At 42.2% G+C, this 14,815-nt stretch overlaps 1 protein-coding gene across 1 annotated transcript; it reads left to right on the forward strand.

The window, feature by feature from the left end:
• Nucleotides 1–1,794: 1,794 nt before the first annotated feature.
• On the forward strand, nt 1,795–13,571 carry dusp7 (dual specificity phosphatase 7). The gene is made up of 3 exons (XM_080727848.1): nt 1,795–2,720; nt 5,016–5,444; nt 8,333–13,571. The coding sequence occupies exons 1-3, from the start codon at nt 2,285–2,287 to the stop codon at nt 8,653–8,655; spliced, it is 1,188 nt and encodes a 395-aa protein (XP_080583974.1). The 5' UTR covers nt 1,795–2,284; the 3' UTR covers nt 8,656–13,571.
• Nucleotides 13,572–14,815: the final 1,244 nt, after the last annotated feature.

Below are 14,815 nucleotides of genomic sequence, written 5' to 3' on the forward strand. Positions count from 1 at the left end.
TATAATACACCTAAATAGCCTATAGAATCAACCTTGCCTGTCAACAGGCATAAAAATCTATGCCTGTATAAAATAAATACAATTAAAATGTGATGTAAATAATAAATGTCAAATAAACTGTTAGATTCACTTGACACCACTGTCACAGTCACTATAATATTTAAATGACAAAGAGAAAATATGCAAACATGGACAGTCTGTGTGTGTGTGTGTGTGTGTGTGTGTGTGTGTGTGTGTGTGTGTGTGTGTGTGTGTGTGTGTGTGTGTGTGTGTGTGTGTGTGTGTGTGTGTGTGTGTGTGTGTGTGTGTGTGTGTGTGTGTGCGCGTGTGCGTGTGTGTGCGTGTGTGTGTGTGTGAGATGTTCTGGGCTTGTGTTGACCTGAATGGCCCCTGGCTGCACAGTCCTTTTCCGCCCTCTAGTGGCAGAAAAGGTGGTCCTAGCAAGAGGTGGCTAAAATATATGCCTGTATAAAAAATGATGTTTTATATTAATTGTATACGATGTAAGTACATAGCATGGTGGCAAATGTGCCTATAACGTTGCCAGAGTACTGATCAGTACATATGCCAAGCGTGGAACCTCTAGGATTAGTGGTTTGCTGGGAATAGGGAGCATAAGCCATTGTGACTCCATGGAGCCCTTCTCCAATTACTATATGTAAGATTTGGTCAATGAATGTACTGTCACTGGAGTGTGTGGATGATTGGGTGACGGGCATAGGGGCGGACCTGGTTACCTCAAAGTTACCACCTATTCACCTGCTGAGAGAGAGAGGGGGGGGGGGGGGGTGACTAGGAAGCCACATTTTTTGTTGACCGCTTTATTTTACTTTAGTTTGCTTTAGTTTACCTTGCTTTATTTGATTTATTATGAGTTCAAGTACCCTTGAGTTTCCTTATATTTCTTTAATAAAACCCCTTAAACGCATTCTTTGGATCCAGCAAATGTTCTTTTGTTTAGAAGCGCGTCTGACAATAGGCCACCTCATCGCCTCTCAGCGACTTTTTTTGTTTAATTCTCCTGCAGTCGCCAATATATATATATATATATATATATATAGACCTATATATATATATATATATATATATATATATATATATATATATATATATATATAGACCTATATATATATATATATATATATATATATATATATATATATATATATATGGGAATTTGGCAGGCGTTTAATTTTATTCTTTCAACGATCCATGGAGAATAAAGTCTTTAGTCGGACTGTGTGGAATACATCAAGGTTAATGAATGGCAAAGTAAAGGTCCACTTTGTCTGAATAGTTAACTGATTGTGATAAATTACTTCAAAGGGTCAATATTTGCAGAAGATGTGGAGGGTGAGGAGGGGGGGTCTGCATGAACTGCCAACCATCTAATTTACGCCACACAATTTCCGTCCAAGTTATTAGTGAATGGATTGGGAACATGGCACCAGTAGCAACACAGCTCTATGTGCTCTCTGCATCTTTAACCACTTAAACCCCAGTAGTATCCGTATTGTGGGGAAAGCTTTCGCAGAAAATAGCAGATCGATAAGCTCGCGCTGCAACACGTCATGAGCTTATCGATCGGCTTTTTCCAGCAAAAGCTTTCTTCGCGATAGCAGAAAACTGAAAATACACTAGCATAGGGCCCTGAGGGACTCCGCTCAACCATATGCCGGGGTTTAAGTGGTTAAACGTGCAGAGAGGCTCCTCCTCCTCCTCTCAGTGACACATGCCCGCAGAGCCTCTTTTTAGTCCGCGGCTGTCACCGCCTTCAGTGGAAATGACAAACCAGAGGCTGCAGCAACTCTTATCAGGCGAAAAGCGAAAAATAATAATCATGGCTTGCTGTAGCGGCAGCGACACTTCTTCAACGCAAACCCAGATTGTCGTAACAAATTAACGCGGTATATTAAAAAAAAAGGTGCTTTCTTGTTCTGCGGTAGTAGGGGTGTAAAGCTATCTAGGGTGCTGCGTGCCAAAAAGAAGGAAAAAAAAGAATGGACGTCGATGGAATAGAATCATGAAACCTCCACTGCTATCGGACTGAAGCCAGACAGCCAGCCTGAGCCGGGGGGTGGGGGGACCGGGGAAGAAACCTCTGCATGTTTGTCTGCCTTCGGTGCTGCTGCTGCTGCTGTGTGTATGTGTGTGTGCTCTGCCTGTTGTGTGGTGTGTGAGTGCGCCCCGCCGCAGGAGGGAACTTTAGCACCCGTGATTTTTGGTTGTCCACTATATTTTCTCCGTCACACCGAGGACGCGATCGGAATACAAGATTTCCCCGATGAGAATTAATCTCTGGAGCGGCGATGATGGTTCTGTGATGGTGACTATGATGATGATGACGATGATGTCGAACAAGAAGAGCGTGGAATGGCTGCAGGAGGAGCTGGAGTCCGGCTCCGGCTCCCTGTTGCTGCTGGACTGCCGAACCCACGAGCTGTACGAGTCCTCGCACATCGAGTCGGCCATCAACCTGGCCATCCCGGGCCTGATGCTCCGCCGGCTGAAGAAGGGCAACCTGCCGATCCGCTCCATCATCCCCAACAACGAGGACAAGGAGCGGTTCGCCAAGCGCTGCAAGACGGACGTGGTGGTGCTGTACGACGAGCAGACCTGCTCCGAGTGGCAGCAGGAGCAGCAGCAGGGCAGCTCCACGGTGCTGGGGCTGCTGCTGCACAAGCTGCGGGACGACGGCTGCAAGGCTTACTATCTGGAGGGTAAGAGAGGACTGCTGAGCGAATATCCTCCCAAAAATCATCCATTCATAGATATAAAACCTGTGTCCTGACTCCTGAGTCACATCCATTCATAGATATAAAACAGTGTGTCCTGACTCCTGAGTCAGGACACTGTTTTATGTCTATGAATGGATGCTTTTTGGGGGGAGGATATTAGCTATTTTTTCAGTGGTGGAAAAAGTAGGCTACTCACATAAGTATCAATACTGCAATATGGAAATACTCTGTTAGGACTGTTACAAGTAATATACTTGAGTAAATGTACAAAAGTATTGGCAGCGTTGTACTTAAAGTAGGCTATCAAAAGTAGAAAGCACGCATTATGCAGAATGTCCCATTTGAGGTTTTCAAATAGTATAAAAAATAGCAGATCTACAAGCTCACAGTGTGAGCACTGTACTGAAAACTGGAAATACTCCAGTTAAAGTAAAAGTAGGCTACCTCAAAATTAGTACAGTACTTGAGTAAATAATGTAGGCTACTTACTACACAACTGGTTTTATCTTTATTAAGTTGGTATTCGCTCTGTTTTATCGACGAAGGAAGTGTTGACAAGTTGTGAAACAAATCCCAAATATCATCGGGATGCCAGCACTGAATGACAGACAGCCGTGCTTGTGAATGTGAACACATATCGGCTATCACACATTTAGCCTATCTAATGGCAACATGTTTCAAATTAAACAACACTGGTGTAATTATAAACGGGTTATTGTTTACATCTAGGGCGCTATAGCTGCTTCAAACCAAACGAGTCGAGCAGAGTTGTGTTACTTTGTAATTACCCTTCTGTGAAGTCTGTCTACGAGTTTAAAAGGCCGTTACGATAACATGATAAGAACGTTATGTCACAATGGCATGTTATGATCGCTGCGATAATAATGTTAGTGTGTTAATGATCTTTCATAGTGTTGTAAACCCAATGAACTTGAACGGTTCCAGTCAGGCATCTGGCAGTGGATTACATAGTTGTATGTTGAGATTTAAACGTTATAGTCTCTAGGTTTTACTTGAATTAACAGTCTATTTCAGAGGTTGTCAAAATGCTTTTGAGTGGACAAACAGAACATGGCGACAGAACACACTTCACGTCATTTAAATACCATTTCAGTCTAATAATATATGGTGTTACACAGCGGAATGTCTCTACTCTCAAAGGAAGAGAGTCTGCTTCAATATGTTTTCAATTAATGCTGCAAAATGGCCCCGCCATGTTGTGCTCCTTCAGGAAAAGAAGTGCATTCTTTTTTTCTTTCCTTTTTTTTCATGAATGAACAGGAAGGGAAACGCACAGTCAGGCAACACTTTAGAACACTCTCTGCCCGAGCAAAAGGCAGAGCGATAGAACAGTTAAAAATTAATACTCGGTGTGTCATAAATAAATAAAAAATCACTAGTTAAAATGCAAGTTCGTTTATGAATCACGCCACAGAAATGTTTCCTTTCCCAGCCTCCCAGGCCAGGAGCTGCACACTGAGTTGTCATTCACAAAAAGTCCACTACTGAGCAGTGTTGTAGCAGTGTCTTGTCTCATAGGCTTCTGTCCATGATTCATCTTTTCTCAATGGAGCATAATCTGTCAAAGCTGCTCTGTACCACAATGACTTTCATGCCACATTATTGTTTTATATTATACAATATAAGGTGAAAGACTATAGGCTTACGCATACTTATATCATGTCTATCATTCTTATTGCAATACCAGTATTAGTTTAACATGTATATTTATATTCAATGTAATTTATACAATATTAGTTTATTTGCGATAAATTACTGGTATCAAATCCCAGCATTTATTCCTTGCTTTTGTGTTTCAACGTTTATTTAAATGTTTCATTCAGTTTCAATGTCTATTTGGTTTCATTATTAATGTACAGAGCCAGTCAGATTTGAGGCTCTGCAGCACCCATTTCAAAGGTGTCAAAATGGAAAAATAGTGAATACACGAATAGAATTGAGGTCTAGGAATGATAGAAATCCACCAGCATGCGTAGAAGAACAAATGATACTGTGCTTATTATTGTCAAGGTGACCAACCTGATTAGTTCCTAATATCCTGCACTTAAACCCTTTATACTGACACGGGTCCCCCACAGCTATACACTAGGCCCCCCTTTCCTTTCTTCTGTCTACACCAACACCATCTTTGTCGATCATGAGCTTGTAGATCTGCTATTTTTGCAGGATGTTCACCAATTATGACATGCCCAGAATAAGAGATGCTAGGGTTCATGTGGTTAACATTGTCATCACAATAATCTTCTTGGTCCTCAGGGGGCTTCAACAAATTCCAGTCAGAGTACCCTGAGCACTGCGAGACCAACCTAGACTGCTCCTGTCCGAGCAGCTCCCCGCCGGCCTCCGTCCTCGGCCTGGGGGGTCTGCGCATCAGCTCCGACTGCTCGGACGGAGAATCGGACCGCGAGCCAGGCAGCGCCACCGAGTCGGAGGGCAGCCCTCTCCCCAACAACCAGCCGGCGTTCCCGGTTCAGATCTTGCCGTACCTTTTCCTGGGCTGTGCCAAAGATTCCACTAACCTGGACGTGCTGGGGAAGTATAACATCAAGTACATCCTCAACGTGACGCCGAACCTGCCCAACATGTTTGAGCACGACGGAGACTTCAAGTACAAACAGATCCCCATCTCCGACCACTGGAGCCAGAACCTGTCTCAGTTTTTCCCAGAGGCCATCTCATTCATTGGTAAGTGGAGGTCAGGAAGTGTGACTTTGTGTGCAGTATGAGTGGATATATGGTTGTGTGTGGGTGTTTGTTAAAGCTGTGTTTATGTGTGCCCCCCCCCCAAATAATCCTTTTGTTCACTCTGTCTACACAGCTCATCTAGCATGGATTTCAAACATAAATCATGGTGAATTGTTCCTCTTAGCATACAAATGGTTTGTGGAAATTGGTCTTGACAAAGAAATGGCTTGGGAGAATTCCCCTTACCTATAACAGTTATGTGACCTTAATTTGCAATTAGACGATCACATGTGTGTGGGGAATCTGTGTGTATTACCACAAGTATAAAGAGGTATTTATTTCCGCTTTCCTTGGTAAAATATGATGCTGCACCAGACCAGTATATTGCCTGCAGTACTTGGGGAGTACTTACTTATCTGTGAAAAAATTGAGAGTCGTTCTTTCAATGTCGACCACTAATCTATTTTCAGTATTCTAATAGATTCCCATAGTTCCTGCTGTTGAAGTTGTCTGGGAAGAAGGGAAATCCCTCTTTTTTTATGGGTCCACTGGAATAGCAAAGGTCTTTTGTTGGCTCTTGGGGGAATGTCCAGATCATTGGAATGTTTGTTTGTTTTTAAGAGCAATGCCACCGTTTGGATGGCTGGAAATATGACATGCAGGGGTCAGAGAAGAGAGGGGGTGATAGGTCAGGGCAGTGCTGGATAATGTTGACGTCTAGCTATTTGTGCAGTAACAATTATACTATAACCTCAGAACACAGCCTTATTCTTTGTTGTAAGTTGTTGATCTCTTATAAGACATTTATGATGATTAGGGATGGGACGATATGAAAATGTCATATCACGATTATTGTGACAAAAGAAATCGTGATTTACGATATTATCATGATAACCATTATCCTCGGGTGGAACATTTGCGACGCGTTGTGAGCTTGTAGATCTGCTATTTTTTTGGCAAAGACATTTGATAGCATGAAAAAAAGACTGCATCAAGTACAGGTACGTATATTATAAATACCTTTTACCAATTATAGAGGGTTTAAGTGGTACCGGATATGCAGCTCGGCAAATAAAAGGTGAATTGATGCCTGTGCATGACAGAAGACGATATCACGATAAATTAAATCTCCACGATACTATTATCATTAGTGTTTTTTTATCATGATAAACGATAATATCGCGTATCGTCCCATCCCTAATGATGATACATTTACAAATTGTTTACAAATAGTTTTCTAATATTATTTACAATGTAAACATATATTTCTTTTTTGTAAGAAATACAAAATATAATAATAATTAAATATAACAAAATATAATCTTCCATACTGTAGGTCTCGTCTTGTTGTTGAGAGCATAGTTGGCATTCTTCACAGAATCAGAAAAATCACACCCGTGTGAACTGAGCGGTGGTCGTGGAGGCTGCGCAACAGCAAAACAAATATATATATATATGCAACCATCCATGTGTGTGTGTGTGTGTGTGCAACAACAGCGCCCCTCCCTTAACATATGTGGTCAAAAAAGGTACTGTAGGCTACAGACACGGACGGACGGACGCAGACAGACATACCCACACACACGGCCACGTATAGGAGCGTTGTGACCACCGCTCAAAAAGACCTCATCCACATGGAGCGTTTTTACTTTTGCCTTTTATATTGCTGAGTACGCACACACCACATGTAAAATTAATTTGGCATCCTCATGGCAGCATGATGCGTTTGTGAGCCAGCTGACCCCAATTCTACTGCAAGAAGGGATGCAGTTACAGAGTGTGTGTGTGTGTGTGTGTGTGTGTGTGTGTGTGTGTGTGTGTGTGTGTGTGTGTGTGTGTGTGTGTGTGTGTGTGTGTGTGTGTGTGTGTGTGTGTGTGTGTGTGTGTGTGTGTGTGTGTGTGTGTGTGTGTGTGTGTGTGTGGCGTAACACTTATTCAAACGGCTACTAGTGATAGTGCGGGCGTTTGCCACTGATAGAAGGCACATGGATGTAGCCTGTTAATAATGTAGGAGGGTTTTATCCAGGCCTGTCCATGACTCCATGTACAAAGAGTTATGAAGCAGAAAGAATGAGACCACATCCCCCTGGAAATAATATGTCCCCATGACTTTCTGCTGTCATTGAGAAAGGTCATTCAGTTCTGGATCACATAGAGAAACTTAGCTTTATGGGGTTTTTTAGCCTTGTTTGAGTGGAATTTGATAAGTGTACATGAATATGTAAGTTAATTAAATAAGTATACTATATACTGCAGGGTTCCCCAATAGGCGGGCCATTTGCGGCCTGCGGGGGGCTACTGTCTGGCCCCCACCAACCCCAGTAATAATGGTGATATAAGAGCAGCAACAAAATTACTATATCGTCGTTGTCGGGCGGAAAACCCGCATCTCAAAATGTGTACGTTCTTTCGCAAAGTAAAGCTCTGCTTCATCAAACAAGGCCATCGCACAAAAGTAGTGAAAACAGCCGATCTACAAGCATACAAAGCCTCGCGGTGCGAGGCGTTGTGTGCTTGTAGATCGGTTGTTTTCACTAGTTTAAATAATTTTTTAAATGATAAATGCAAAACGAACGGTTTTGGACATACACGATTTTCACCCAACAACGACGATATCCGAACTGTCACTGGAGTAGTGGGAACGCCACCGTCGCCCCCTGCAATGTTGTGGCCCTCGGCTTGGTTGGTACCCTAGACATAATTTGGCCCTTGGGGAAAACTAATTGGGGAACCCTGATATACTGTATAGTCAAGGCTCAGCACTGTTCCATTTTGCTCATTGACCAAAAACAAGCTACAACTTAGGACGTACAACGTCTTAATTCGTACTCTTCTCTTCTCCCCTTTTCTTTTCTCTCCTGTCCCATCTGTCCTCTCCTCCTCTGCAGACGAGGCACGCTCTAAGAAGTGTGGCATCCTGGTGCACTGCCTGGCGGGCATCAGCCGCTCGGTGACCGTCACCGTGGCGTACCTGATGCAGAAGCTCAACCTGTCGCTCAACGACGCCTACGACTTCGTCAAGCGGAAGAAGTCCAACATCTCGCCCAACTTCAACTTCATGGGCCAGCTGCTGGACTTTGAGCGGACGCTGGGCCTCAACAGCCCCTGTGACAACCACTCCTCCTCCTCGCCCACCCACCACGAGCAGCTCTTCTTCACCACGCCGACCAATCACAACGTGTTTCAGCTGGACACGCTAGAGTCCACATGAGAACCGAGTGGTCCGTTCCCCCCCGGAGGAGGAGGGTGGGGGCGGGTTCAAGGTGGTGTCGTTACCACGGTAACAGTGGCTGCGCTGGAGGAAGCAGTCGGTTTTAATGAATGTTTTAGTCTCTCCCGAGGCTTGTAGTCTGAGAGAGAGCGCGCGACCAACGGTCAGCCGCGGTGACAGTGACAGGGGATGTCACAGATGACAAGACAGGTTAAAGCGTCAAAAACGTGAAGGGTGGCTGGACGGGGGTCCTGCTTTGGAACAAACCTCGGACGGACTCACCTTTGGGAATGGCCTTCTCTGTCATGGGGGAGGGAAAGTTATTGACTGCGGAACAGTGAAGGCTAAAGCCTGAGGTATACTTAGTTGTGTGCCGTGTCGTGAATGGGCAATAGCAGATTTACAAGCTATCAAAGGGGTTGTGTCGCGATGCACCGCAAGCTTGCAGATCGCCTATTTCTGATGCGCGACGCGATGCGCGACCAAGTATAAATCAGGCATAACGGCAGGACAGACAGCTTCATACAAAGATAAGGAACGTGGGATCCACAGCGCTTGATTTTAGGAGACGACAACATCCTCGCTGTCTTTGTCGCTCAGCTCTCACGCTGAGCTGATTGGTGCCAAGTGGAGAATCTGGGATTTACTAGGAGGAAATCTCGCTCTACTGAATGTAGAGTTTTAAAAACCAAGGAATTAACACACACAATGTATGTTTGTTTGTATGTATGCGTGTAACGTACATAGCAGAACATGTATGGACAGTCCTTAATAAGTGAGTATGTCAATTATGTATTTTGTATATTTTTGTGTATATTTACGCACAAACGTATACCTATATACTGTACGCATAAAAATCTTATATTTGTCCAAAAAAACTCAAAAGTAATCAAATCCAATAATGGCTTAAGAGATTGTAAAACTAAAGAAAATGGGGAGTGTGACGCTAGGGCAACAAAAGAGAACGTTTTTTGCGATATTTCTACTTGTCTTTTTCGTTTGTCTTTTTTTTTTTTTTTCATAGGTTTGCAATGACCTAATGCAGTTTGCACAGTGGTGTAGCCATTGACTTGTTGGCACTTGGAAGCAGTGCTGGAGGCAGGCAGATAAAGAGACATTCACAAAAGAGGAGAGGAGGGGAGGGGAAGAGAGGCCAGTCCCAGGCTGTGACGAGACCTAGCAGCTGGACGGCAGCCCAGTGGGGGGAGAGTGGGGTTAGACGTGAGGCTAGAGGGTTATGGCTGAGGTCAATGGCACGGAACTTGGAACATGGGTTTGAGGGACTGTTTTTTTTGCATTCGGATCAAACAAGAGTTCAACAGAATTTACTTTGCAGCTTGGATGCAAGACCCTTAGCGTCCATAGCATGCAGTGAAGGGAGATTGAAATTGTCTGACGAGAATTGCCAGTTGTTTATTAACAGCCATCGCTTATTTTTAATCTTCTGAGTTCCTCTTCAGTCAAGAATGTATAATTAAAAGCTTCTCCCGCAGAGGCTAGCATCTCAACATATAGAAATTTGGTTTTGGTTTGCCAAATTTCTGTCAATCCTTATCGACGAGGTTTGATTTTTGCCTGTGAGGAACTCCTGCCACAGGTCCAGGGTTGTACTGAATGAATAGCAGGGCTATGAATGAGTAGCTTGTGTTATTAGTATGGTTTGCCCTTGGGTCGAGAGTGGTATGGCTTTGATTCATTCTCTGTGCAACATTCGGGTAGCATTGCCAAGGAACATTTGACAAGGAAGTGCCTAAGAATTCTTGACTCCATTGCAACTTCTTTTCATCCATTGGGATTTCAGCTCGCATTGCCGGGAACATCTCCCAGACCATTTGCCCAAAGAATTGCTCTGTGTATCATCACAACCCCATCGATTGAAAGCTGAGTGAGGTTATATGTTTAAACAATAATACACAGGATGCCATGGATTATCTTGATTATAACATGGTTACAGGTGTTGGTCTTGGCCTTTCTTGTATTATTGATGCCAGCGATTAGCCACAACAATCGCCCACAGTTTAACTGAAAACATTATGACCACCAACCTAAACCTGCCACTCGTAGTGTATTTGACCATATTATATGTACTGAGGTTCTCAACTGGTCCTGAAGACCCAGCCAGCTGATCATTTTCTATCCTATCTGTTTGTTGCATTCACCTGGTGTCCCAGGTCCTAATTAGTCACTGATTATATTAATGGAAATTGAAAATTATGGTTGCAACTATTCATAATCCTTTTAGCTAGTATTATATCTATTACTTTTTTAATTAATCAAATAAATGAGGAGCGCATTTCTTTTGATCATTTTTAACATTTTAAAATATATCAATGAATCTACGTGAAAAACCTCTAAATCAATTGGTCTGATTAACCAACTGTGTCATGCAAAAATGTAAAACAAAATGTCAATCTACATGCTCACAACCTGTTTGTGAGCATGTAGATCTCTTTTTTCTTTTTACATTTTTGAAAACTTTTGTGGCAAAATCGAAATGTTCCTCCAAAATCGAACATTGTATTAAAGTCGATCAAATTCAATAATTTTTAAAATAAATGATGAAATCCATTGATTAAATTGATTAGTTCGATTTAAGCCCTAATGAAAACCAGCAGTACTATGGGTCCCCAGGACTGTTCTTGGGTTGAGAACCAGAGTATCCGAGGATACTGTAGGCTCAGATTGTAATGTGGCCGCGTGGGGGTTGGTGTGCTGGGACTGGCCTCAGACGCAAACTGCACTTGGCTTCTTCAATAGCTTCTTGTTTCCTCAAATGCATTGGAGAAATACGGAAGGGAGATCTTTCTACAAAAGGGATCGTCCCATTTCCTCAAAGTCAAAGAAACATTTGTGTCTGAGTTGATTCACCCTTAAGCCTTGGGCATATTACTATAATAAATATATATTACACACAAAAGGATAACCATGCGTTCTCTAGAGCTAATGGTAAAAATTAAATATATTATTTTCAATACATGAGCATGCTGTGGTACTGTATGCTCCCTGACAGTAGGGGTAACCAGGGGTTGGATGTTGCTTTACCAGTTGAAAGATGAACGATGAGGGTAGTTTTTTTAACTACTGTTGCTGCCGAGCTTGGTGGCACACAGTATGTAGCCAGGGAGGTTTCTGTGACTCTGTCCACATCAGCAGTGTTTGAAAACCTACGTGAAAAAGGTCCCTGAAACCTGGAGAAGAAAAAAAGAATAGCTATGACACCACAATTCTGTTATGTTTTAAGGACAGAACCTTTTTTTTTTTCTTCTTCTTCTCTGGAACACTGCATCAATACTACATTAACACCATGGGGAGTTTCCAAACAATTCCTTCCTGGGCTGTAGTAACAGAAGTGCAGAAGTTTGGCAAGCAGATGAAATGTGAGCCCTAACCCTTGGCAAGCTTACATGCAGTTCTTGGAGCAAACTAATGATAAATGGTTTCAAAGCAGCAGTGTGGACAGGGTCTATGACAGAAACAAAAGAACAGAGTCTCAAGGGGGACAGCTGGTGAATCTGACCAGGGTTGGTTTAGGTTGGCCTTATATAATCTTTCTAACTTGTTTCTAATGCTGACTGTTCAATACTCTTTGTATCTCACTTTGGAAAAGAAAAAGCAGTGTATAAAAAAAAACGTGTTAACTGTTATTTGAATCAAAACAGTAATAATGGACAGTTAACTGTCTTTTACTGTAACGGGTCACAAGAGGTCCTTTTTGTTACTCTGCAATATGTCAAACACCTTTTTGCAGTATTTTGTATTAGATCTGAGACTTCTGGATTTTTAATTCTTCTTCTTTTTTTGTACTATATCTATTCTGTATTACTGTACAACAAGATCCAGCTCGATGGCTTGTGGACTGAAGTAACATTTCACCTGGGGTGTCTAATCTCTACAGGGCTCTATCCAGTACCAACTTGAGAAACGGCCCAGAGCGCGCGCCCCACACACACACACACACACACACACACACACACACACACACACACACACACACACACACACACACACACACACACACACACACAGTATATAAACACATTATACACAGCTACTCCACACACAGCTGGAGCAGTGGTTTAGCATGCCAGTTAAGTTTCACAATACATGATTATGCCACCGGACTTAAAAATAACTACATTGACTTTTTCTGTCTTGTTTTGATATATTGTGCTATATGCTATTCCTGTGGCCTTTCAATATGAATATATATCTATATATATATATATATATGTTATGGGTTTATATGCAAAGTTCCTGTCCTATTACAGCATCAAGAGATGAGAATAATATTGCCATGCTTGAATGGACTTCCCTTGTTTTGAGGTCGTATCCCACTCACAATACGGAAAATGCTAAGGACTTGATCACTTTCACCCTAGGATTGAAATATATTTCAGTACGAAGCTTTTCTATTTAAAAGAAACATTGTTGATTTCAAGCTGCTTTCTTGTGTTTTTTTTGTGTGTCTTTGTAACAAAATGAAAGAGAAACTTAAGTCCTTTTCTCTGTTTGTAAATTTGCCAGGTCACAGGAACGATGGTTTCTGTGTCATTTGTTGTAGCTAAATCTTGGTAAGAATGTGCTCGCGAGATTGGGAAAGAAAGAGTGAGTGAGAGAACCGAGTGGACGAGGAAAAAAACATAAGCAAAAGAAAAAGTGAATGATTAAAAATGATACCTCACCGAGGAACTTTTCAGGGAATCTTTTGACAATGCATCTTGCATCGTGTTACAGCTTCAAACACACGTTGAATAGCTGTTTTGTATTGTGCTGTAAGCAGTTTTTAAAAGATGCAATCTGTCTGTGTATAAAAAATGGGGCCCGTTAAAGGGGGGCAGTTCACTTTTCTGTCTGCTGAAGGATATATGATTGACCCTATGTATTGTACAGTATATGGAAACCACACAAGACATGTTTATACCGCAAATAAATATTGAATTATTTTTTCTTTAAAAATGCCTATTCTGATCATTTCTTACCAAGGAGCTGAATGTGTGCATTTTATCGTACCAGTTGCTTTGTGGGAAGAGTTTTCAGCTGGGCAGTGTATACCATGCATAGGAAAAGCACAGGACAGTACAGTTCAGATACAAGGTATACAAATTGGATTTAAACCCATGCAAGAAAGCACACATTGGGGTCCTTTTGTACTCCATTCACGGAGGGAATAGATTGAAGCCCAACAGGTGTGTATTCACACCCAGCTCAGAGCTGGGTTTGTTTGACTGATGTGTGACTGCATCAATCACCCACACCGTGTTTTACCTGTTGTGTGTGGATGTAAATATTAGGTTTAATTTCTGTTTATATCTCCTATAGCAGGGGTCTTCAGCGTTTTCAGGCCAAGGACCCCTTTGTTGAGAGAGAGATGAAGCAGGGACCCCAACTTCGTAGATTCGATATAGTTTCATCGTTTGACAGCACAGTTATCAGTATATTTTGGATTCATGTTAATGTGGGTTTTCAGATATTTAACCACTTGGACCGCCAAAACTTGAACCTTTCAAGGCGTTGTGAGCTTGTAGATCTGCTATTTTCGGCAAAAGATCTCAGAATATGGATGCTAGGGTTCAAGTGGTTAATATAAAAAAGGTGAAAAAAAAGTTTCTATCACTCAAAGATTTGGAGGACTCCCTGTAGTAACGCTGAGGACCCCCTAGGGGTCCCGGACCCCTTGTTGAAGACCCCTGTCCTATTCACGTTATTCCTGGCCCCGCCCCCGGCTTCCTGTTCACATCCTGAAAGAAAATAAAAAACATCATTTGGTTTCCTGTGTCCTTGCATTAAAGTGTCAGTAGAGGCGCTCTGGGCTCTTGGCTCTGAATGAACCGGTGTTGCCATGTCTGCTTATAATAAGCAATTTCTGTAGTTGTTTATTGGGCTTACTTTCTAATATTTTTTAAACCAGTGGTTCCCAAATCTTTTTATATCAAGGACCCCAGTGTAACATATTTGTCCACAGTTGCAGACCCCCATCTGAAAATATGTGGTGCCAGGGACCTCCACACAGATTTATGTTGTTAAAATCTTTCAAAAATATTCAAATTTCTTTTTTTCCCCTCAATATTTTTTTTAAATAGCAAATATACAAGCTCACAATTTGTGCGCTTGCTGATCTGCTATTTTCAATTGTAAATGTAAAGTAGTATAGCCTAGTTGC

Source organism: Nannobrachium achirus, assembly GCF_963921795.1.
Source record: "Nannobrachium achirus genome assembly, chromosome: 6".
Taxonomy (NCBI): domain Eukaryota; kingdom Metazoa; phylum Chordata; class Actinopteri; order Myctophiformes; family Myctophidae; genus Nannobrachium; species Nannobrachium achirus.